This window comes from Crocodylus porosus, unplaced genomic scaffold (genome assembly GCF_001723895.1).
Source record: "Crocodylus porosus isolate Cpor-Errol unplaced genomic scaffold, CroPor_comp1, whole genome shotgun sequence".
Taxonomy (NCBI): Eukaryota; Metazoa; Chordata; order Crocodylia; family Crocodylidae; genus Crocodylus; species Crocodylus porosus.
Genome location: NW_017728942.1, coordinates 7894846 through 7919361, shown reverse-complemented (window position 1 = coordinate 7919361; position 24516 = coordinate 7894846). Strand labels below are relative to the sequence as shown.

At 53.1% G+C, this 24516-nt stretch overlaps 1 protein-coding gene across 1 annotated transcript in view; it reads left to right on the top strand.

Moving 5' to 3' along the window:
* LAMA5 (laminin subunit alpha 5) overlaps positions 1–24516 on the top strand; it is a gene marked incomplete at its 5' end in the record, with an annotated part of 123173 nt that overhangs the window by 53091 nt on the left and 45566 nt on the right. The window contains 19 exons of the mRNA XM_019548091.1: positions 269–387; positions 1737–1907; positions 2678–2775; positions 10242–10357; positions 11573–11691; positions 12061–12151; positions 12958–13092; positions 13513–13575; positions 14950–15090; positions 16051–16188; positions 16793–16927; positions 18093–18227; positions 20777–20914; positions 21142–21194; positions 21435–21534; positions 22013–22065; positions 22948–23053; positions 24041–24137; positions 24448–24506. Coding sequence (XP_019403636.1) covers positions 269–387; positions 1737–1907; positions 2678–2775; positions 10242–10357; positions 11573–11691; positions 12061–12151; positions 12958–13092; positions 13513–13575; positions 14950–15090; positions 16051–16188; positions 16793–16927; positions 18093–18227; positions 20777–20914; positions 21142–21194; positions 21435–21534; positions 22013–22065; positions 22948–23053; positions 24041–24137; positions 24448–24506 — 2067 coding nt within the window. The remainder of the gene's footprint in view (positions 1–268; positions 388–1736; positions 1908–2677; positions 2776–10241; positions 10358–11572; positions 11692–12060; positions 12152–12957; positions 13093–13512; positions 13576–14949; positions 15091–16050; positions 16189–16792; positions 16928–18092; positions 18228–20776; positions 20915–21141; positions 21195–21434; positions 21535–22012; positions 22066–22947; positions 23054–24040; positions 24138–24447; positions 24507–24516) is intronic.

The following is a 24516-nucleotide window of genomic DNA, read 5'->3' as shown; positions in this document are numbered from 1 at the left end:
CACTACATTTCTTATCCTCTCTGCGAATGTGAGGAAGGGAGTGGCGTGGGAGGTTAGAGACTTAGCAATGCACAAGGGATGCAGCAGCCCAACCCAAGTGAATTTTTGGTGGTAAGTTAATTCTCTATATGCTGGTCAGGGTTCAGCTTTTTCTCTATTAGCTTTTTTGGGGAAGTGTAGGCTTGAGCACCACCTGAGATTTTAACCTGCAAGATTTTAACCATGTATTTCCTCTTGCTACAATGTTCCCTGCCTAATGCATCAACAGCATCCAGGAGGGATTGCATTGAGAAGTTTGGCCCCAGGACCGTGGAGCGCATCACCAAGGACGACGATGCCATCTGCACCACGGAGTACTCACGGATTGTGCCTTTGGAGAATGGAGAGGTGAGTGATGCTCCCCCACCAGGCACTTGCAGCATTTCTGTGCTTGGGGGAGCTGGGCAGATGGACTCTGAGGAGCTGTGGGTATTCTCTTGGGAGCAGAAGGGCTTCCACTTGTATAGGGACTTTTGGTGTTTGTACCCAGAATGGGCAAAGGGCCCCCAGCAAGGCTTGGAGGACCCTTCTTTCCTTAGACAGAGGATGACCAATTGGGATTTGAAAGCCTGCTGTCTCACTGGTACTGCATCAGGGACTATCGGTTCCCAAATGAGCAGTGCCAGGCATTTCTTCCTCACATGGGCAAAGACCGTTCTTGACCCTCCCCATTCAAGGGACCTCTGGTCTCTTGCATAGGTCATCGGCCGGGCATCAGGCTTCCCAGGATAATAGCACAACTCCTCCACGGCTGGAGGAAGCGGCATTACTCATAGCCTGTTTCCTGCAGTGTGCATGTAACCATTGATAATCAGACATGGGATGTGGTGGCCAAGAAATCTGGTGTCCTTGCAGTCCAAATATTGATTGTAACTCAGGGGGAATTGTTCCAGCCATTGACGTGATCAGAGTCACAGTTTCCACCCCTGGAGTGTGCTGGGGTTGACCAGGGTCACAGCTAAGTGCAAAGAGTTTGGTAAACTATTTCATGATGTGCCACAGTGCTGTGCTTCTCCAGCTTCACATCTGCTCTACTTTAGTTAATTTTTCCCCCATTCAACAGCAGCTGGAAACATAATAGGAGAATGTCCCAGGACTGGAAAGGACCTTGCAAGACACTGATCAAAGGGAGAGCTAAGAAGCAAAGGCAGAGTATGGAGGCTGACTTAGGTAGTCATAGCCTGGGATAACAGACCATGTACCATCTGTAATGCCTATCTACAGTAGCTAACTTACCCACACATTGGATGGAAGGCAAAGGGGGGGTCTCACTCTCTTCCTTTCCTTCCTCTGTTTTATATTCCTGCCAGTGACACTATCTGGCCACCTTCTACATCAATTCTATAGCAATGGTGAATTCACTTCTGAACCTCCTGGAGTCTCTAGCACTTCTTCTTTTCTGCAGTGAAAAATATGCTTGGGCCAGGTCTGTTTTCCTCTCTGTTTGGACAGGGGATTAGGGATCAAAAGGCATTTGGGTTGTGTCATTCTGACCGTGTTATCTTCCTGGAGACTTGTATTGACTTGACCGCTCCCTGGCTTCTCGTCGAGTTTTTGTGGGCATGGATTGTTACTGGGGTCCAGCCATTTTTGGAGACTTGATTGGACCAGGGTTAGAAAGGGTTGGTGGTTGGTTGAGGGAAGGGTTAAGTCCCCGGGTGCCTAAGGGGTCGCGCTGTGCTCTCTTTTTCTCCCAGATCGTTGTGTCTCTGGTCAACGGGCGCCCAGGGGCCATGAACTTCACCTACTCCCCTCTCCTGCGCAATTTCACCAAAGCCACCAACATCAGGCTGCGCTTCCTGAGGACCAACACTCTGCTCGGGCATCTGATGGGCAAAGCGCTACGGGACCCAACGGTGACCAGGAGGGTGAGTTGCTCCTGGCCTTCTCTAGACCTATGGGAAGAGTGGCTTTGGGAAGTGCTGGGAGTGGATGTGTCCAGGTAGCAGCCGCCATGGAGAAAAGTCCATTTGTGAGTTAGAAACTGAGGCATGCTTAGCACTGTAATGCCTCGAGGCTGGGTGTTTTGACAAGGGCTGGATGAGAGTCAGCCCAGCGAGGCCACTGCCATGTAAATCCTGCTATTTTGGGCTCGTTGTCTGATTGGAGAGACGTTGCAGGCAGTTACCTGGAAGTGTGGAAGCACGTGCAAGGAGATCGCCCTACCCTGGCATTCTCCTCTCGGGTTTCCCAGGCTGCACGTGCACTGTTGTCCCCTAGCATCTCTGTCTGCTGACAGTCGGGGGGGCTCAGCTCTGAGTGGGGCAGGCCAGTGGCTGCTGCCTGGAAGCTTGGCTCCAGGAAAACTCTTCTCCAAGTCCTATTGCCAACACAGTGAAATTGGGAGCGTGGGCTAGAGTCGTACCTGCTTTTTTGGCCAAGCCAGGACTCTGGCCTGTTGCTGATGAGCTTTGCCATCAATAGAAGGTGTTCCTGCAGGCGGGGGGAGTTGTGGCCAGCAGCTTGAGAACACACAGCTTAGCTGGCCAGCCCAAGAAATGAGTCCCAACACGACGTTTAAATGGACAGTCTTGGTCTGGGGTGCAAGGGGCCCTGTGTTCACTCAGTGTATAGTTGAACGACCCTGTGGAGCTGCTGTAGGATGATACTAAAAGCCCACCTTTGCCATCCCTCCCAGTATTACTACAGCATCAAGGACATCAGCATTGGAGGGCGCTGCGTCTGCCACGGTCACGCAGATGTCTGTGACGCCAGGGACCCCAATGACCCTTACCGGTAAGAGCTTCTGAACTTGGGGACTCCACTCATTGTTTGTAGATACTCACATGATTGTGTAAGGAAGGAGGGAGGCGCTGTGTAAGGAAGGGGCTTGGGAACAAGGAGCCCTGTGCTCTGCCATATGTGCCTTGTGTCACCTTACAGATTGCCTTATTATCCGGACCTTGGTAGCCCTCCATCTGCATGACTGCAGATTGCTTTCCTTCTCTGTGTGATAAGGTCATGGCTCCACAGTTTCAGACAGACGAGTCTGCCATGGGAGAGAGATTGTCTCATGCCCTCGTGCCCCTTCCCAAGCCCAGCGCTTGGTTTTCAGAGTGCTGCACTGTGCAGACCCCTGAGGGGACTTCTGCAGACTGGTTATGGCAGGGAAATCCCTTCTGCCTGAGAACAAATCTCGGATCAAGGCAGGAGACCGGGTGTCTCTGGGAACCTGCTCACTTACGCGTGTGGATTTCTGATCTACCGCTCAGACTTTCTACAGACTTTTACTCAGGTGGGTTTAGAGACGCTCAGAAAAGGTTTCCCATAGGCCCTGCTTTGACAGCCTCAGCCTTCTGTTTGAAACACCTGACACAGAAAAGGCTCACGCATGTGTTTAAATGGAAACATGCACTTAAGTGCCATTGCCAGGACTGAAGCGTGTGCTAAAACACTTGCTTGTTCTGTTGGACAGAGCCTGAGGATGACACAAGAAAGCCTCTTTGTTCCAGCCCCAGTCCCCCTTGTCCAGTTTGTTTGACCTGCTGCTCTGATAAGAGACTATCTCCAAAGAGGCCACTCTCGTGTCAGATTTGTGGCCTCTGTGGGAAGTTAGCCTGGACACACAGCTTTGTCCTCTGTACTCTGCTTTGCCTTTCCCACTGTTTACACAAATGCAACATTCATGGAGCATCCAGGACCAGCACTTTGACTTGCCCTGAGAAATGTCTCACTCTGCAAACGGTCTCCGATGAGTCCGTGGGAGGACTCATGTGAATAACTATGCCAGTGGGAGTTAAAGGCTTGCAGGCTGGTCTGGCTTAGAAACCACTGGGTATGCACATTTCTTTATTAAACTGGTATCAAGGCATAAGTAAACAGACTGTATAAAAGAGTGAGAGAGGCAGAGCTGTTACATTTCTGGCTGGCAGGACCCTCCCTATCAGCCTTTCCAGCTAGAAACTCCACAGAGCTGCTGATAACCATGAACATGTTGCTGCCTAGACATCTGTTTGCAGCCTAAGCATGGCTTTCATGTAAGTGGCTCGGGTAGATTCAGCTGGACCCAAAGGAGCTTGTATTTCTTTCTCATACAGATCATGTTAGGGTTTTTGGATCTTGGAGAGCGAAATTCCAGCCGGCCCCAGCCAAGGTTAAAATCTGCTCAGTGTTAAACAAAGGAGGTATTGAAAATCCCGCCTGTGTCACTGGGCTCAGGTTCCTCCTAGAGAACAGTGCAGTAAACATGTGAATTGGAAATTTTCTGGATTTGATATTAGAGCAAGGCGCTGCTGGATGTGTTTGTTGTCTTGTCCCCGTGTTTCAGAACAGAGCAGGAGAAAAGTACATGGCATGCGGAGACCTGGTATGTGAATATGTCGTGCCCGTGCTCCACAAAGGGGAGATGGGATCCTGGCCAGACCCAGCTCTGCTAATTATTTTGTCCCACCTCCCAGAATTACCCTTTTTGTCTTCTCCCCTCCTCCTCCCAAGAGTGGCAGTGCACTGTTTAATGGTTTCATCCGGTCAGCGGCTCTTATCTGCTGGGGAAAGAGTTTACGCTCTCGGGTTTTCTTCTTGGTGCTTTAAATAGTCACCAGGTAACATCTTTAGGAAGTGGCTGAACTATACCAAAGAGGCTGGGTATGCCAAACAGCGGGATACCTGGATGCTGATAGCAAAGCAAATACCAGAGGAGGACACTGGTGGGACCAGGTGGCTGGAGGGTTTTCGAGCAGTGTCTGTAGTAGGTTGTGCTTCCAGAGAGATGGGAGCCAGTGATGAAGAGATGGAAAATGAGTCTCTCTGTCGTGCCTCGCTTCAGGCCCTGTTCATAGGAGCTGACTGGAGTGGGCAGGGAGAAATGGAAGGAGGTTTGACTTTAACTAGAGAAATGGGATAATCGCTGGAAGTGCTCCCGTTGCTCCAAGGCTTCGGCAGCAGCTGTTTCCAGCCCTCTTTTCCCACCCCGCAGCGGAGCGGGTACCAGCAGATAAGCAGGCCCATCCCTGTCTGTTCTGCTGATGTAACATCTCTTTGGCATGAATACACGGAGCTTGTGTATCGATACCTGGCTTAACGTTGCATGAAGGGAGAGCTCTGAGGCCATCGGCAGAGCAGCTGTGGGCTTGTGAGCACTCGGGGTTATCGTATCATCTGCAGCAGCTGTCAGGGCTTTGGCATTCCCCCGTAAATCTGCATAACCCCTCTGACTGGGAAGTGCCTGCATCTGACAGCACGTCCTGCATTTTCAAACGCTGGGGCCTTTGACAGCAGCAAGACAAGAAAATGCAGATGGAGGGAAGCCTGGAGTTTGCTTTTGTTCTGGTCATATTCAAAAGCCTGATTGTATCTCGGCATTTCCTGGGAGGCTGCCGCCCGTACCCGGTGTGTTGTCTTTTCAGCTGATTGCAATATCCAAAAGCCTTGTAAAAACCCTGTCTCGGAGGCATTTCAGCACGGACACCTCCGGTGCCTATCAGCCTTGGAAATCTCCAGCATGAAATGGGAGACCGCTGTGCTTTGTTTCCCTTTCCTGTGAGATTCCTGGTCCCGTTACCTTCCGGTGAGGATGAGATCAAGGCGGGCTTGGATTACAAGCTCTGTGGCACGTGGCTGCGTTTGGTTCTAGCATCACCTAGCTCAGCGAGGACTTGATGTGTGAGAGGAGCTTCTGGGCAATGCCGCGATGCAGATAATAAATAACATTTTTATTATTTATTGTTTGAAGTTCTGCCTCATTGGCAGACTGTGGCCAGCTTCAGATCCCAACCTGAAGCTCAGGCCGGCCTTCTTGGGCTGGGCACAGAGGTTTGCCAGTGAGGGCTGCAATCCAGGGCAGCAAACCTCGATAAATTGGCCGGGCAAGCAGATGATACAAGACAATCGTGCTATCAGGATACGGCATTTTGTTGCTAACTGCTAGGCAGAAATGGAGTTTCTGACTGAAACAGAAGCCAACCCTTTGCAATGCAGCTAGAGGGAGAATTGCACTGCTCTGCCTGTCTCCAGGACCGTCCCGAAATCTCCGTGAATTGGCGGGGGGCTGCCAGGAAGAGCAGTCTTGGAAAATGACTGTGGGGTGGGTGACTTGTTTGCTCCAAAAGAGATACCGCAGAAAAATAGGTGGGTTTCGATGCAGTGGATGGATGTAGGTGCGGACCGAGGTGTTTGATGCGGGAACTTGTATTGCGCCTGCCTGCAGAGCTGGCCTCACACAAAGCAGCGCTGCCAGGCTCTGATCCACCCGTCAGTAAAATCACCGGGAGTTTGTCGCTGGCGTCCAGTGGCGGCTGGATCAAGCCGTGGGCTCGGAGGGCTGACCACCATTTTCAACACCTTTCACGGCACCTCTCCCATTTATGCCATTATAAGGCTGTGACTGCCACAGCATTTGCAGGTGTACAGTTTCTGGCTTGCTCCCTCGCACGAGTCGAGGGCTTTCTTTGTCGTGGCTGCTTTCCTCCCCCATTGAAGTGTATCCTGGCCCCCTTGCCCAAACGTCCCACTTACCTTGTCCCCACTGCACTCACCCCTACTTGTGTCATCTGCCACATACAAACCCCAAAGTGAAGTCAATGGGTTGATTAATGAGGTGAGTTCAACACCTTGGTAAAGGATCCTGTACATGATGGGCAGGGATCCTGGTTTTCTCAAATTAAAAAAGATCCCAGTTTTTGGTGGATAAAGTAACCCCAAATCCACATTTTCCCATGATTAAAATGAAACACCACTAATATAGAGATACATATATAGTAGTGTTTCATTTTAATCATGGAAAATGTGGATTTGGGGTTACTTTTTTTTTCACTGAAAACTGGGGATTTTTTTTTTTTGACCCTGGTGATGGGTCATATCTCCAGAGCTGATTTCCTGGCTGTAAGTTGTGTTTCCAGCCTATGTGGGTCATCTTTGAGATCCCAGATACACAGGCCACCATCTCCTGTATAGGATTCACAATAATACAGGTGCCCGGCTAGGCGCCCTGTTTCTCCCAGCATAGATTTAGTGTTGATGGGGAAGAATTAGAGATTCAATGCCCTTTGTTTCCAAGGGGTCCGATCTTGCAACATTCCTGGTCGGCTTCCACAGACCCAGGATGGCTCCTGCTGTGTTTTCAAGGGGACAGAAATTCTTGTGGTTAAAGTCGAGTTTTCTTTGTGTGTGTCAGAGCGCAACAGGATCAAAAATAAACCTTTCCAATGCAAAGCGATGTGAGAGAAGAGATAAGCATCGCTGGGGGGTCTGGCATGTCACTGAGCAGGCCAGATGTGCCGACAAAGAGCTCCAGACAGGACCTCCGTGTTAACAAGTTGATACAAGGCAGGGTCTGAGGGAAGCTGCTCATTTAAAATTGCAGGTAGCCTTGTGGAAATGAGTTCGGGGAGACTTTGAAGCATCGTCTGAATCTGCCCGGGCAGAACAGCTGGTTCCTGCAGGCTGCCTGCACCCCTGTCACAGATGTCCCAGGCAAGGGGATCCACCCGGGACTCGCTGGAAGGACGCCTCGTGTGCTGCTGCCGCGGCTGTCCCAGCAGATGGGCAGCAAAATGCATTTCAAGATCTCGGTGGCCTGGTCAGCTGGGAAATGGCTCTGTCAGAGAATATGCTGCAAGGAAGTTCTCTTCTGTCACCACTTTTTTGCTTGAGTTACTTTAACACCTTACTGATTTCACAGGGCTCTCGTAGCTTTTTTTAGACTGGTTTCACACCACAGCCCCTCTGAGGCCGGCTTTCCCTTACCACCCCCAATGGGGCCAGTGCAGCTGGGATGACTGGATCCTTTTTGCTTGCATTTTGGCCCTCGCTAAACCTGGAGGTGCTGGCCTTTGGGCCTGCTGGCTGCTGGCCTGTTGCAGCTGCCTGCTGGACGCTCCCCCGTTCCTCCCCGTGGAAAGGCTGCGGTAACGTTTTATGGTGAAACTGCCAGGAAATGCGTGTGAGGTGGGAGAGCGGCTGCTGCTCCCCCTGCACCGCTGTATATGTTCAGTCACCGAGGTATGTAAATATTGTAACTTAAGCACATTTGGCCATAACTCATAAGCAAAACGCACCCGCCACAACGTGCAGTGAAGCTGCCGTGATGGATGAGCTCCCGAAAGGCCCCACCAGCCATCAACGGCCAGGACTAAATAAACACATATGTCTTGGTTGAAATGTGCACTGGTCCTCTTGTTTCACATGAAATGGGGGAACTGAACTGACAACTTCTGGACGCTGGTGACCTGCATCTGGGCACCTCACCCTGAAGCATCTCCTGCTGCAGCAGATTTGCATCCTCTCCGAGCAGCAGGTGAACCAGCCCTTCAACACAGGGATCATCTTTCCTCCTCCGGGTTTGTCCTAGCAGGATGGAGCCCTGACCTCTGATGGAGGCTTCTAGGTGCTGCCGTAATACAGATGATAAATATCCCATTGCTTTCCTTCTAAGTAAGTGAGAGGGCTCAGGGTATTTGCGGCGGTGTCATGATGGAAACGATCCCTGATGCTGGGAGGTTTATCTGAATTCCTTCCTGAGTCTGCAGAGTGTCATGGGAATAAACTTAACCACTTCGTACGTAGTGGATTTTGAAGCACTTCGCATCAGAGGTACAAATGCCCTGACCCCATTTTACAGGTGAGAAAACAGTCTCCTGCCATAGAAGCCAAATCTCCCGAGGGAAGCGGAGCAGCCTCCTTCGGGCCACAGCACCTTCCCCCAGCTCTGCCCAAAAGCTGCTGTTCGGGTAGCGTTTCAGGTTTGGCTATCGTTTCCCGTCAGCCCTTGCCGTATCGACATGGGGTTGCTTCTCTCCGCCCACCCTCTGCACGTGGAGATTCATGATGTGCTTGTTTAGCGATGAAGCCTCTTGGGGACGTGCTGGCAAGGCAACAGCACAGCCCTCCCAGAAGAATAGAGCTGTGTCTCTGCGCGCGCCCTCGGATCCCTGCTCCGTTCGTTCCTACCGGCAGGCATCACATTTATTTTTAAGCACCCGGTTGTGAATGAAAGAGCGTTGCGGGTGGCGAGGGCTGGGAGGGGCAGGCTGGCCTGCAGGGAAATGAATAATTGCACAGATAAAAGCAGGAACATGCTGTATTATTCATCAGTCTGACACAACAGAAAGCATTTTTGTTGGACGGGCCCGGCGTTCGCCTAAGGGGGGGTTTCTGCGGTGATGTCACTTCTGTTAATACATTAGCCCTGCAGTCCAGTGGGGACAGGATCCCGCATACGCCTGGCAAGAGTGCTTGCCTGGCGCCTCCTGAATGGTTTGTCTGGCCAGCACAGACACCGTTGGGCTAGCGAAGGAAAGCAGAAGGTGGGTTTCAAAGCGTGGTAGTGGGCTTCTGGGGCAAGGGGTACTTCTTCCCTGGTTACCATCTCAGCCATCATTTCTCACCACACAGAGCAGTAAGGATGTCTCTCCTTACCGGCCCCTGCTTTCCTGCACAGGCCCCAGGAGACATGCAGATAAGCTCAGCTCTTCCCATGCTACCCTGTAACCCAGGCTATGCCCTGCTCCCAAATCTCAGATAAGCTCAGCTTTTCCTGTGCTACCCTGTAACCCAAGCTATACCTACTCCCTGCTCCCAAATCTCCCCTCAGTCACCCGAGCAGCAGCCTGAAATGGGAGCATTTGGGAAGGGGATGCAGTTTTTTTGCTGAAAATGGTGAAACGTGCCACATTTGGTAAAGCATATGTTTGCTTTATTTTTTTCTTCCTGTTCTTCCTCTCCTCAGCCCTCCTCTGCCCCCCCTCCACCCAGGGGGAAAGAGAAGAAGGTGAGGGGAGAGGGAAGAAGGAAGGAGAAGAGAGAAAAGCTACTTGCTTTTACTTTTCTCTTATCCCCAAATCAGCAAATTTTAAGTAAATGAGAATGTTTTCATATAAACCAATGAAATCACTGGCTTCCAGGGGGTCAGGGCAAGACTGCAGTTTGCTGGAGAATGAATGAATGAGAAATGTCAGTCTTTTGTGTTGCATCTGTCATAATTAAATGGCAAGTTCCTCCACGCAAAGGCCTGCTTCTGGCAGAGAGCTTGTGCCATCTACGGCCTGACGTACCTATCCCACCGGCTTCCCACCCGGGTGCTTACCCAGAGAAGCAGCCTGCAGTCCCCTCTCCCCTCCTTCCTTGAGCAGGTCTCCCACCTGCTTGTCCTGAAGACTTGTCTGAACCAGCGACCTGGGGCTGCTGTTCCCCCGTCCAAGTTCGGCAGCGACGGGGTCCTTGGAGGTCAGTGCCCCGGCTCTGCTCACTCACCTTTCACGTTGCAGGCTGCAGTGCGACTGCCAGCACAACACCTGCGGCGGGTCGTGCGATCGCTGCTGCCCAGGCTTCAACCAGGTTCCCTGGAAACCAGCCACCAGCGACAGTGCGAACGAATGCCAACGTAAGTTGTCAGGGGTTGGAGTTGGTTCCCAACGCCCGCCCTCCCGGGACTCTGTCCAGCTCTTCATGGCACAGGTGGTTGCAGAAACTCTTCCTTGACCCTGTGTCCTTGAAACATAACCTCCATATGGGAAGCCCTGCCAGCATCTTCCCCCTTTCCTAGAGCTTCCTGGGCCTTTCTGGGCAGATGTGCCTGTCTCGTTTAGGCAAGTCGTCTGCTGTAGCCCCATGCCCTTCTTTACCGATTTATGGGACAGGCTATGGGACAGCCACGGATTGGTGCTCATAATAGACCTGGTCAGGATTCGACCTGGTGATGTGGATGTGAAAGCCACGAAAATCTCCTTGAAACGCCCTCATTTCAGTTCCCCAACCCATTCCCAAAGGTATCCTGCATTTGGATCCTAGACTGAGCGAACACACCTGCAAGTGCAGAAAGGGCAGCCTGTGGCAGGGGTAACTCTGTTCTCACATGGCTTTTAAAACTGTAGTCCGTGAATCTCTCCTGGGTGCTGGTTCTGGCCTCTTTCCTGTCCCATACCCTAAATTTTCTGCTGTGAGCCTGAGTGCTCAATTCTGCTCCAGAGATAAATTGAGTTGACTCATGTACAGGACTTCTTCATCTGTCTTGCCAGAACCTTTTAGTAGATGCCACAGCTGGAATTCATGCTGTGCAAGAAGAGAAGATCACTGAACTTAATTACAAAGCATGAGCTCATCACTGCAGTGAGTGCAGAGGGACTGACAGATCTTTGCCTGTGGGTTTAAAAACAACCCTTCCCATATCCATGTGTTGAACGCTGTGGCTCAGCGCTGTCTCTAACTGGATAAGATCATAACCAGCCTGACTGTACCTTCCAAACCCTGTTTGGGTTTCTCTTCCCACCTGCCCTGGGACATCCTTGACTTTTCCATTTTGGGCCTCTGCGTTTTTTAGTTGAAGACAAAATAAGGTGTTCTGTTGAGACTTTTGCAGGCTGGCGAGATCTGAAAGCCTGAGCTGTTAACTGGTGTCCAGAGCCTTTTGAGCCTCACTCAGTGAGACCCCCCATACAATACCGAGTTTTTCAGTGTCACTCAATGCTTGCTTCTGACCGTGAACGGGGAAGGAGGAGTGTGAAACACATATTATAATATCTTTGCTGCACAACCATGCCTGGTAATGCATGGAAATGTTCCAGCTCAGATGGATCAAGATGTCTCCTGATCTTTTCAGCTTGCAATTGCAATGGTCACGCCTATGATTGCTACTATGATCCAGAGGTTGATCACCACAAGGCTAGCAAAAGTCATGATGACATGTATGAAGGGGGCGGTGTCTGCATTGATTGTCAGGTGAGTCAGGGAGGGGGTCGGCAGAGCGGTGCTGCGAGGGGGAGGATTTTCAGGGCTCCTCTGGTTTTGTACCTGTTTTTGTCTTCAGCGGCTGTTTGAAGTTCTGCTTCACTGGCAGAAACCAACCTGAAGCTCAGGCCGGCCTTCTTGGGCTGGGCACAGACGTTTGCCAGTGAGGGAGAAGGTAATCATGCTGCAATCCAAGGCAGCATGAGTGGACTTCTGAGCAAACCTCATTCTTTCCCCTATTCACCTGCGGACGTGAACCCGTCTGGGTCGTGATGCCACTGGCAAATTCTACGGGGGGATTTCATCTTTCCTCCTCGTTAGCAGAGTAACTGGAGGCCCTTCTCACCACTTATTTTTCAGCATCACACAACAGGCATCAACTGTGAGAGGTGCATCTCAGGGTACTACAAATCTCCCGACCATCCCATTGACTCGCCATACATCTGCTATCGTGAGTACAAGTGGCCCTGCAGGCTGGAGACACAAATGGGCACTTGGCTGTTTAATTGAGCAGGTGGGGAGAGGCACCAGCGCTGAAGTGGGTGGGTTCTCCGGTGCCATGGACCACTGTTGTCCCACCCATCAAATCTACGTGAGGGGTTCAGTTTCCAGCCAGCTGTGAACTCTGCACAGCTGGATTTGTCCCTCCAGCTAGTTTTTCCTGCTGACTTGGCTGTGTGCTTGCCTTGTGAGCCCAAGCAGCCGCTGCTATATGTAGACAGTATGTGTGGCTGTGGTGTAAGCATGCAGCTGCCTGTTTAAAACCAGAGTGGGCAAAAATTTGGCCTCCAGGACTTCCCCAACTAGGCTGGGACATTCCCAGCGGGGGTGGTTCCCTGCTGGAAATGCAGATCATTCAGGCAGTGGAGGTGTCATTGGCTCTGACAACTGGCTTGGTGGCTTTCACCCGCTTCAGCAAGGACTGTCCCCACTTCACTGCAGTCATCCTTTCCTCCCAAGGGGAAGCAAGGCCCTTTCGGAGGTACAGGTCCCTCATTATTGCAGCCTCCCATCATATCCTGCCTCCTGGCAGGTCCACAATCACAGTGGCGGCAGCTGCTCCGACATGCAGCCCTTTTGGAGGGACAGCCATGTGGTATATACTTCAGGAGCCCATGCAGCAGGTATCTGTGATGCCGCCCGTGCAGCAGGTGGTTAGACTGGTTACTAGGAGCTTTGTGTTTTATGTGGATGCAGACTGGGAAATGGGGTGCTTGGCTGGTCACAAAAGGTCCCAGAGCGCATCTCTTCTGCTAGGTTGTAACTGTGACTCAGAGTTCACGGACGGCACTTGCGAGGACCTCACGGGGCGCTGTTACTGCAAGCCGAATTACACTGGGGAGCGGTGCGACGCCTGTGCCGAGGGGTACATAGACTTCCCCCACTGCTATCGTAAGTACATCAGGAGCCCCAGGGGTCTTCAGCAGGGAGATGGGTGCTGACTCTCTGCAGCAAGCCCTATTTAGGCCAAGTGGACATGGGAATGCCTAAAATTAGAGCTTCCGGCTCCGGGCAGATTTGTGGGCAGTGCAGAGCTATGGCTGTAGCGGTTCCTGCCTTACCAATGTGAACCAGCACCTTGCTTCAGTCGTGAGGCTCAGGCGTAACAGGCAGCACAGTCCTGAGGTGGGATCCAGCCCCACTGAGGTCATTTTTTCCTGCTGGGTAGCGATGCTCCTCACCTGGAGCAGGAAGGTATGGGTCTTCCCCGGGGCCAGAGGGAAGCCTCGTTTTTCTTAAGGTTCAGTTTGGGGTCCAGCTACAAGTTTTAAGCCCATGTGTAGTGCCTGCAATGTTTCGTTGTCTCCGCAGCCGTTCCAGCTTTCTCCCACAACGACACTGGGGAACAAGTGCTTCCAGCCGGACAGATTATAAGTAAGCCCCGTTGCTTTACTTGCACCTCTGAGATCATTGTACATCATGGGTCTGGTCCAGGCCAGTCAAGACCAGGCGCCACTGCCCATGGTGAGAGGTAGTCCCCGGGTCCAAGAGGTTATGCTCGCAGCGGGTTAGACACCTGAAGAGTGGGAGAGGGGTTGTTCTGGTAAAGCTGCAGCATAGCGAGGCAGTGCGATTACATGCTTTGTGCAGGGTTCCCTTACTACAGGGGGGTCAAACTCATGTGGTCCTGAGTGGCATGGGGTCAGCCTGCAGGCTGGATCTGGCCCAAAGAGCCCCCCCTACTCCCTGCATCCCTGGTCCAGCACCAGCACACACAGCACCCACCTGGGCCAAACCAGGATGCTGGCCTGGCACAGCCCAGGGCCAGCCTCAGTAGGGGTTGCATGCAGAGCCAGTCTGGTGGCGTGTTTGGGTCAATGGGGCAGCATTAATGGGTGGATTATCAGGCTCCGTGGGCCAGATCTGGCCTTTGAGCCATAGGCTTGAACCCCTGCCTTGAGTGTCCTGTGGGAGGGCAGGCATAGATGAGCTCAATGCTCTGATGTGAACGTCAGGGACGCAGACGGGAGCGTTCGTCTTGAGAAATCCAGTGCTGCCTCTTGCTTTGAGCTTTATCCTCTCCCTTCCTCCCCTGCCTCCTGCCTAATTCTAATTCTCAAGGCATTTAATTCATCACCTCCTTGGGTTTCTGGGGTCTCTGTGCTCTTTCCCAGACAGTTATCTCTGGTGTCATGCTTCCCAGTGCATCCAGATAACCCTTTTTCTCTCCTCTGATATTTTAAACCTGGTATCTGCCAGGCAGGCTTTCCTTTCCCGGGCTGGAATCTCTCCCTTCCCCTCTGGTTCTCACTCTTGCCTCCTGAAACAAAACTTCTGCTTCCCCTTTCCCCATCTCTAATGCTCTGGCCCCTTTTTTTCTGCATGATGGAGAAGCCCAAGGCACCCAGCTGGTTGGAGCTATGATCTTTGCTGGCCTGGGGCCCTTGGGCTTCTGGCAGTCTGAGAACCTGAAATGCTTGCTCAAGTTGTGGTGTCCTATAACGGGGGGAACTGCTGTGAGCCCAGACCTCAAAGACACTGAGGCTTCTTTGCAGGCTTTGGCTGTCCCCACAAAGCGGTGGGGCTGGGTAGCGACGAACAGTGCAGAGTGCACAGGCCCCAACGTAATCAGAGCTCTTAAGGAGACCCTAAGAGAGGGGAGCTATGTGCCCTGACCCTGCCCAGCCAGTCGCTGGCCAAAGATTGAGTCTGGGATTTCCCAGCTCTCTGATCTGAACTCCAGCTGCCAGCCCAGCCAGTGGCGTCTTTGCTGAGATGCCTTATATTGTTGTTATCGCTCCTCTCCAGACTGCGATTGCTACGCTGCTGGCACAGAAGGGAACGCCTGTCGCAAGGACTCGCGCACGGGCGTGTGCGTGTGCAAGCCCAACTTCCAGGGAGCTCACTGCGACCAGTGCGCGCCGGGGCACTATGGACCCAGCTGCCAGCGTGAGTGATGGGCCGACCAGCCGCCCCCTGGGCAGCGTCCCTGCGGGTTCCCCTGCTTCGAAGCCCCGCGCACCTCTCCCTTCTCCGGCGGGACTGGGAAAGGGACACGTTCCCATGACTTCTGCCGGTCTCTTCCAGAGCTGCCCTGACCCTGCCGGATTCCCTGGGCCTTTCTGGGGAATTTTACTGGATTCCCGCTGGGCTTGAGCTGCCTGCATGTCATGGCCACCCCCCCTCACTGCTCCTGCAGCAGCTGCTTTGCTAAGCCAGCAAGCAGGCCCCTTTGGCCGCAGCCCCATTGCAGTGTGTCAGGGATCTCAGCCCAGGTCCCCTCTCCTGCCTCCTACACCTCCCAGGTCTATCCCAGATGGGCTGCTCTCCTTGGACCTGCCTCCCCTGCCTGCTCCCTCCCTGCCAGATGTTACAGAGGGGGCAGGTGGCCCGGGGGAGTGCAACCTGCAAGGGAGAGCTGCTGATGGGACCCGCTGAGTCCACTCTGGGCCAGATGCTGGCAGCGGGAGGAGGCTGGGCCAGGATCCTCCTCTTTCCTTGCACTTAGGTGACCTCTTCCTACACTTTCATGATGTAGCTGGAAGCTCTGACCGCAGTGAGTCAGCATCTGGGGGCTCTCGGGATGGAGCCTGCAGCTGCTGCGACCAGCCTTTCGATCAGGACTCCTTCCTCTCAGCCTCTGGGGACCCACAGGCATTTCAGTGACGGATGGCTGTGAATCACTGACCCTGAGCCTCACAGCCCTTCTCCTTCCCTGACCCCATCCCTGCCCTCGCTCCCTTCCTCATGCTGCATTTGTCTAGCAAAGTCTTGTCTTACTGCCCCAAAAAAGGGTGCGTTTTGTGTAGCCAGGGTTGAGCCTGGCCATGAGGCGGCCTCTGGATTCCCCCTTTTCCCCAGGGATTTGCAGAGGAGGATGATACGCTGGGGCCCATTGCTCTTTTCCAGCCTGCCAGTGCTCAGGCCCTGGCCAGTACGAAGGCATCTGTGACAGCGAGACCGGTCAGTGCTTGTGCCGTGTTGGATTCGAAGGGCAGTCGTGTAACCAGTGTGCACCCGGCTACTTCAGCTACCCTCTTTGCCAGCGTGCGTATCTCCTGCTCCTTTGTGGATACGGCGCGGGCACGTGTCCACTTTCTGAATGCCTATTAGAGTTGCCCTCTGTTCTGGGAGAGGCTATAAAAACACGGAGCAAAAATTAAATGGATCACCACTCCGTGCAGCTGAAAATAGAGGTGTTAGATAAGCAGGTGGGTATGGACAGACAGGCAGAGCTCTTCACAAAGCAGCTGCCTAGCTGGTGCTGAGCTGTGAGGAGACATCGGGACCAAAGAGCTTTCCACAAGTGTGAAGGGCAGCAGGGTGGAGGCCTGAAAATGCATGTTTAAAAATGTAATCCATGGGCAATAGGGGCTGGCAGCACTGAGACAGGAGGCGCTGTGCCAGAGATGGGAGCTGCGTAGGTATGGGCCATGGAGAATCAAGGACAGGCTGCATGAGTGGGGTGGAGATGAGAGCAATGCAGAGACATAGCGTCCACATGCTGAAGCTGCTGGATCCCCGCTGCAGGCACTTCAGGCTCGTGTCTGAGACCCTGGGAGTAGAAGTGGCCTCCCTGCTTTGCCTTGAGTGCAGCTGGGCTCTTGGAGCCTGAGCCCTTGCCCCACTGAGTTTTTTTTCTGCATTGCAGTGTGCAGTTGCAGCGCTGTCGGGACCTTGCCGGGAGGCTGCGACTCAGTCGGGAGGTGTTTCTGTAAGCCCGAGTTTGATGGGCCCCACTGTGACCAGTGCAGCACGGGATACCATTCCTATCCCCATTGCCACGGTAAGGGGGAAAGCAAGGCTCCTAGTTGCCGTCAGTCAGAGGGCTGGGAGAGAGATGCAGGCCTGTGGCTGAATGATTCGAGAGGTGGGCTCCTGGGAGGGACAAAGCGCGATGCTTGGCAGAACTAAACCAGAGGTCCTCGCTCCCCGAGAAACTGCCTGTTCACTCGCATCATCAGACCTGGGTGGAAATGTGACTACGTGGACTTCCCCAGCCTCTGGCAATCATGGTGATCAGTACTAATTCTGTAGGCAGAAGCTTTGGGTCCTCTTCTCCTTTTGTCTCTTGTCTGAGTACATTTCAGAACATTTCCCCGCCCTGCGATTTTACACCTTGAGGTTGGTTCATGCTCGTGGAAGCAGCCCCCGCCACAAAACCTTGTAGCCCTTCCAAGTCTCTTGGGCTTGGTGCAACGAGGGTTGCACCTCACGGCATTTATAAAGCAAACTGGATTCTGTTCGGTCTCATTCGACAGACCCTTGCCTGGGACAATCCTGCCTTGAGTGGGGGGGTTGGACTCAATAGGACCTCCTAGTAGGGCTGGAAGGGACTTTAGTCTATGGTTAGCATCAGTTGGCTGCGCTCTGCCACGAATGTCAGATGCTGTCACCCGCTAAACCGGACAGACCCCAGCTGGGATTTTCAGGATGCAGGCACCGGGTCTGCATTTAGGGAAGGTGGAGAGTCATTCTGAGTGCTTCAGTTCTGGGGGACTTTGGGACCCCTGATTTTTCAGAGTGCCAAGCTGTTGCCTTCTAACCGGCTTAATTCAAAATCCCCTCACTTTGGTTACAAACTAAGCAGGCTTGTTCTGGGTGTCACGAACAATACCAAAGCCAAGAAGACAAAGCTTCCACTATCAGGCTGCCTCTCTCACCATGACTCCCTCTCTGACACTGTTTTTCCAACCGCTGATTTGTTTGTTTAATGCGGTAACCTACTGAGCGGTTTCCTGTTGGTGTGTCTTGAATGGGCTGTGAAATCTCAGGGGCTTTTTCCTGATGTGACTGTGACCCCAGATAAAAAAGAAGTTGCTGGCTTCTCCGAAGGATTTCAGCAATAAATATAGGCCTGGGGCGAAATCACGAGCAAGTCGCCCTTGCCTAACCCCCCCCCAGCAGACCTCACTCCCTCTCTTTCTCATTTGTGTGCCATTCTCTTGCAGCTTGCTCCTGTGACCCCCGGGGCTCAGTAGATAATAACTGCAGCCCAGCTGGTCAGTGCCGGTGCCATCTTAACTTTGCCGGGCACACCTGCAGCCAGTGTGCACCAGGCTTCTACGGGTACCCCAGCTGCACACGTGAGTAACAAAGCCTCACAGGGAGGATTTTGCCAGCAGAAAAGCATCATTTCCCAAACTGAGCAATCACATGGGCTGCTTCTTGTTGTGTATTGTTCCCAGCCTCCTTCTCCCAGCACACCCTGGCCCAGGATTATAATCATATTTTGACTGGCTGTTCATTACAGCAGAGGTTGGTTTTATTATTTGCTTCTTTGGATGGTTCCAAAGTGCATTTCCCGTTGGAAACAGCTGTCCACCGACAATTCAGAGACCATGCAGTCTGTCCCACTTCTAGTTATTACTACTAGGAGCTCAGGTCTGCTCACCCTGATAGGAATATTAGCAAACCCTTCATGCAGGGCCTCAAACGCACACAGCGCTTTAGGAAAGGCAAGGTAAAGTGTAGCCCGGGAGATGAATTGCGGCAGGGTGCACCTGAGCCAGACTCTCTCCCCTCACCTCAAACAACATGCACAAACAAAAGGAAAACTGCACTGAATCACACTGACTCATTCCAGCGCCCGCTGAAGCAACACGGTTCTGCCATGCGAGACGTTTTCCCGAAGAAACCCTGAGCCGAGTGTTTAGATCTCGTGCCAAAGCTCTAAGCCAGGCGCTCGGAGACTTGCAAACCTATCTCAGTGTCAGAGCTGTGGTTCAGGTGCTGAGGAGAGATTTATGGCCCGTGGCGGAAGCTGTGCAGAGCTGAGTGCTTCCACTTGGTTGCAAGACAAAACTGCTGCTTCGACTCCGTTCCCGGAGCGACACGCTGGGGTGCGAACAACACACCGCTCAAAGCCAGCCACGTAATCCATGTAGGTCAGGTGCATCCAAACCAGGATGAGCAGCTGATCTTGAATGCTGGAGAACTGGGAAACCCAGACCAGCCAGCAGTACAGGCCGGGGGATGCAGACCTCTTCCCCATCAGGTTCCCATTTGGATAGTCTGGACTGCAAAGGGTTTTTGTAACATGAGATAAAGATTTTTTATGGTTATTCTGCAAATGGCTACCACTTATCATTGTGCCTGAGCCATGAGGTTCAGGATTGAGCTGGCAAAGTTTGACCATGTTGACTTCACAGCAACACCCTGCTCTCACTATTGCAAATCGACCACAACTCTCAGCCTGTCCGAACTGGTCTCAGGCCTACTGCTCTCACCCCCAGGGAATAGCCCTTTCCACCTCCCAGAGGTCTATTGTGCCTTACTTTGCTCCCATTTCCACCAGAATAAATGGAGACTAACTCCATTGGAGCCAGCTGAGCTACATTTTGGGTGCAAAAGGGTGACAGACAAGAAGCAGCCCTTTGATTTTTATCTACCTGTCCTGCCCCAGCACTAACACCAGTGGGAGTCTTTCCACTGACTTCGGTGGCTTTGCTTCAGACTCAAAGATGGGTTTTACTCATGCAAGCAAGCACAGCAAAATGGTGTCCTGCCTAACTGCAGGTGTCTGTGTTATTAACTGTCCTCAATATGCCCAAGGCAGCATCTCCTCCCTCCTGCCTCCCCACCCCCAGCATCATGACCGAGGCCAGATGTATACTTGTGCCTCACAGCAAATATTTACTGCTCCTTAATTAATGTTCTGTGATGTGATTTCCCTGGAGCAACAAAACAGAAGCATCCCCCTCCACCCCCCGGACAGTTTTGCACCATGCTAAATGTAGAAGCCTGAGTCCCGGCCAGCTGGCTTCATGCAAGCTGTGAATGCTGATGCCGGTGTTATGCCTTTGAAGGGGCTGGAGGCTCGGATCAGATAGTCTTGCTGGAGCATGGTAGTCACCTGTTTTTTCATCTGAAGCAGTATCTAAAATGCAAATTTGCAGCAGAAGCCAGGGAGAGGGGGGACCTGAGGTTTACAAATATCCTATTATTTTTTGAAGTAGTAAGAGCATTTTGCTAGAGGCCAGGGCCAACTGGGGGTGCAGGTTGTTCACACACTTGCACTAAATTTGTCTCTTGGTGCCTGAGCTGCAATTGAAAGTGAGAGCATCATGTCTGACCAGGACCAGACTAGCTGATGGCTGTACGTTTTCAGGATGCCATTGAAGGTGATAGGGGTGTGAGCTCTCACCATGCATTAGTAAGCAGCAGGTTGTCCCCACGGTTATACGTGTGTCCCTGCTCAGATCTAGGCATTGTGGTCACTGATGATTTCCGTGCCTGTGCTGCTGGCTGGTTACTACTGCAAGGCTGGTCGGCCCAGGCTGCTTCGTTCACCTTGGGCTGCTGTTTTCTGGGAGCTTATGGCTCCAGGCCTCGCCAGTGCTGCTGTGAGACACGGGGTGTGACTGGCCCTCAGGATGTCTGCAGTAAACTGTGTGGCTTCTGAGCAACATCTCGGCTCTGCACTGACCCGTTGTGTGACCGGAGCAAGTCTCTGCCTGCGTTCTTCCGCCTGTGAAACAAGTAGAGTGAGGCTCTTGTAGCACATGCTTGCTTGCAGCTAAGCCACCGAAGCGGATGCGATCTGGTTTTCAGGAGTGCAGCACAAGCTCTTGGGCTGGGCTGCAAGCCCCTGCCACCTCAGTCTGATCGCCTCTCTTTTCCTCTTCGCCTGCAGCCTGCCAGTGCTCTGCGGAGGGCTCCCTCCACGGCACCTGCGATCAGGAGATGGGGCAGTGTAGCTGTCGCCCCAAAGTGACGGGACTACGCTGTGATGCCTGCGTGCCAGGGGCCTATGGATTCCCGTACTGTGAAGGTAGCATCGTCTTCCTCCTCCCCCAGGGCGGCTGGGTGCAGCACTTACCCCAGCGGCTTCAACTGGCAGGAGGGTGCCTGTTATTTCACATAATCAAACCGCTCCACCGCCAGTCCAGTGACAGCCCCTACCCAACAGAGAACTCCCTGCATATCCCCTCCCAGGCACAGCAGCTCAGAGAGAGGAGGTGTTTTAAACCTGCTACCAGCTCTGCTTTTTCTTTCCAGTGGGCTCCTGCAACCCGGCAGGGCTAGAAAACACAGACCCATCCCTGTCTCCGGTGAGTAGTCCACGTGCCCCACCGTCTCTGAGCACTGCTGCCCCGTCTCCTTCTCTGGAAACCCTGCTCATTCCTCATCTCACTTACAGTTTCCCCTCCTGGCCCTGGATCTGCCCCCAGGCGCCATGCTGCAGACGGCAGCGGTAGAGCAGAGCAGCTGATCAATCCGTAGGTCGCGTTACGTAGCTGGAGGCCGTGCCGTTCTCTTCTCATCTTTTGATTATTCCTCCCTCCTCTCAGGGTTCCTGTGCCTGTCGGGCATACGTCGAGGGCCCAGCGTGTGACAGGTGCAAGCCGCTGTACTGGAACCTGACTCCAGAGAACCCCTATGGATGCATGAGTAAGGAACTGGTCCTATAGACCCTCCAACCTGGCTCCTACCAGCACTTCAAGAGAGGCCTGAGGGGGACCTATTCATCCCAGTCAAGTTCCCAGAACGATTTCATGATCCAAATGTAGATTTGGGGCAGGGCCGGGGTCAGACTTTCTTCTGCTAGGGTCAGTCCCTCAGCCTTTCCCTTAGATTGATTTATGCTGGGCATGGACATGCAAAAGCCGGTGGTGTGTGTCTGCACAGGGCAGGTGCAATGTGCAGGGTCAGGGGTAAGCATCAGACTGCCTAAAATTTCAGCCCTCACCCCATGCTCAGTCAGTCTGCAGCCATAGCAGGAATCAAGAGCTGGTTGGTTTCCTCTCTGGAGCCTTGTCCCCACATCCTGAGGTCTTTTGGGCCTGTGGCAGGGTGTTAGTGTTGTTCTGACTAGGCAAGAGTCTTTGATAGGAAGGCTGACTGCTTCGCCGCCTTCTCCTCTCCCCAGGCTGCCAGTGCAACACCAAAGGCACCATCAGTGGAGTTGCTGAGTGCCGGCAAGTAAGTTCACTTCCAACGTTCCCTGTGTGCCCTGAGCTCCTCCAGTGCTTCTTTTAAGTTGGAAAGAGATCTTTGTGCTAGGCTGGATGTTAGGACGACCTTGCTAACTAGGCGGTGGGCGCTGGAATAGGTGGCTGAGAGAGGGCTTCCATCTAGCACTTCAAGTCGCCACACGTGGCTGGGGCGATTCAGGCCGGGTGCTTCTGCCTGGAGCAGGGGTTTGGACTAGACGGCCTTCTGAAAGCCTTTCCAGCCCCATTTTATTCTGATCTACATGCATAACATCTGGAGCACCCCACACTAGCTCCTGCCGGACTGCTCTCCATAAGCCAGCACCCAGTCCCGTCCTGGCGTTGTCATCTTGGAGGTTCAGTGATTGAAGTCCAGGCTTGCTTAAGGGCATGGATTTAGCACCTGTCCTAGAACTGAAGAGGGAAAGAAGAGCTCTTTTATTCTGTGTTGCAGTAGCAGCTAGAAAGGCTAAACGAGGGGTCAGGGCCTCTCTGTGCTAGGTGCACACAACAAAACCGACAGTCCCTGCCCCAAGGAACTTGTAGCCTCAGGCTGCTGCAGTCCACTCCTGTGCCATGGGAAGTCACGGGCAGTAGCATCAGTGGGGGGTTATTTGGTGTGTGCCAGCTCATGTTCTTAGCACCTGTCTGCGGTCTTGGCAGTAGCTTCAGCCTGGGGAACTTAAAAACTTCTGAAAAGTGTGGGTTTCCCCCACATCCTGCTGCCCATGAGACTCTTTTCATCCTTCATAAACACCATGCCACCCCCTGCTCCCAACCCCTGCCTTGAGTGTGATGGGCATTGGGGGGACCCTGAGCTGAGTTCACTGGCGCACTGACTGACCCTTGCTGTATGACCGCCATTCCCCAGGGCAGCGGGCAGTGCTTCTGCAAACCCAACACCTGCGGCCAGCTCTGCTCAGCATGTAAAGATGGCTACTTCAAACTGAACAAAGCAAGTTACTTTGGCTGTCAAGGTGAGCCCCCTTCTTGCCTTCGTGATGCATGGGACCCGGTAGGAACAGAGCGCAGAAGCCAGTCACTGGAGCAGAGGCTGTTTGGAGGGTGGAGAGACTGCAGAGGATGGGAAGGCAAAGTGTGGATTAGGGCTGGGGGCAGCTGGGGGCTGAGTGTCCAAAAGAAGCTGGTATCTTTTATCAGACCAACTAAATAGTTGAAAAAATTGTTTTTTTGCAAGCTTTTGGTTACAAACACGACATAGGGAGAATCTGAAGAAGGGTGTTTGTGCCTGAAATCTTGCAAAGAACCGTTTTTCCAATTATTTGGTTGGTCTAATTAAAGATACTGCATTTACCCAAAGAACTTTATCTGCCTACGTCCTTAGACCAACACAGCTACAACCAGCCCCCACAAAAGGGGCTGAGCGCCCTGTTAAAATCACTGGGAATTAAGGTGTGGGGGGCACCCACAGCTGCCCTGCCACAGAGTAGAGACCCAGCCTGCCCTACCTCCCTTGGCAAGTGAGATGGTCACTCACGCTCCCCTCCTGTTGGGGTCAGAGGGAAGCCGCAGATGTGGGTGCTGGGGGGTTCACTTCTTGCCTTTAACATCTGCTTATGTTGCGGGATCCCCATGCACGAATTAATACCCTGGCGGAGAGAGAAGCAACAGCCTTGGCCGTGTGCTGTCACCCCGCACAGCACCAGCACCTGCAGTGGCCTGGGGGCAGGCAGTGAGTGGGCTGTGGGTTTGGGGGCCTGGGAGGAGGAGGCAGGGCTTGCCAGGGGAGTCTTCAGGCCTGTGCTCTCCATGGTGCCTGGAAATAGCTTGGAGGTGAGATGGAAGAGAAATGGATGCAAGCGCAGCCCGTGCCAATGTGAAAAGCAATACAATGGAATAAAAATAGAGGCCCCGCCACCCCTCCCTCGGCGTGCCGCTTTGATTAGCGCTATTCGGAGCTCGTTAGCGGTGCGGGAATGTAACCACGTGCTTCCTGTCCTCAGGCTGCCAGTGCGACGTAGGTGGCGCGGTCGGGCCGTCCTGCGAGAGGACCGGGGCCTGTCACTGCCGACCAAATACGCGGGGCCCGACATGCACCCAGTAAGGAGCCGCCGCAGCGGTGGGGGCACGTGGCGTGGCGTGTTCACGTGTGCTCGAGGCTTCCTCCCATGCCAGCACCTTGGTGTTGTCCTCTCCTGGTGGGCAGCGGTGGGGATCATACCTCAATGGGCCTCACTAAAGAGTCTGCCCCCCACTTTTCCCCTCCATCCACTAATTGCTGTGAAGAAGTGAATGGGAAGGTGCCCCGCTGTGGTGCTCGGTGGCTCCTCAAGGAGCTGCACGAGGCTGTTGCATGGAGCGCCGTCCTCCTAACCCGTCGCAAACGAAGCTTTCCTGCTGTCATCCTCAGACCTGCAAAGGACCATTATTTCCCTGACCTTCACCACCTGAAACTTGAGCTGGAGGAAGGCACCACGCC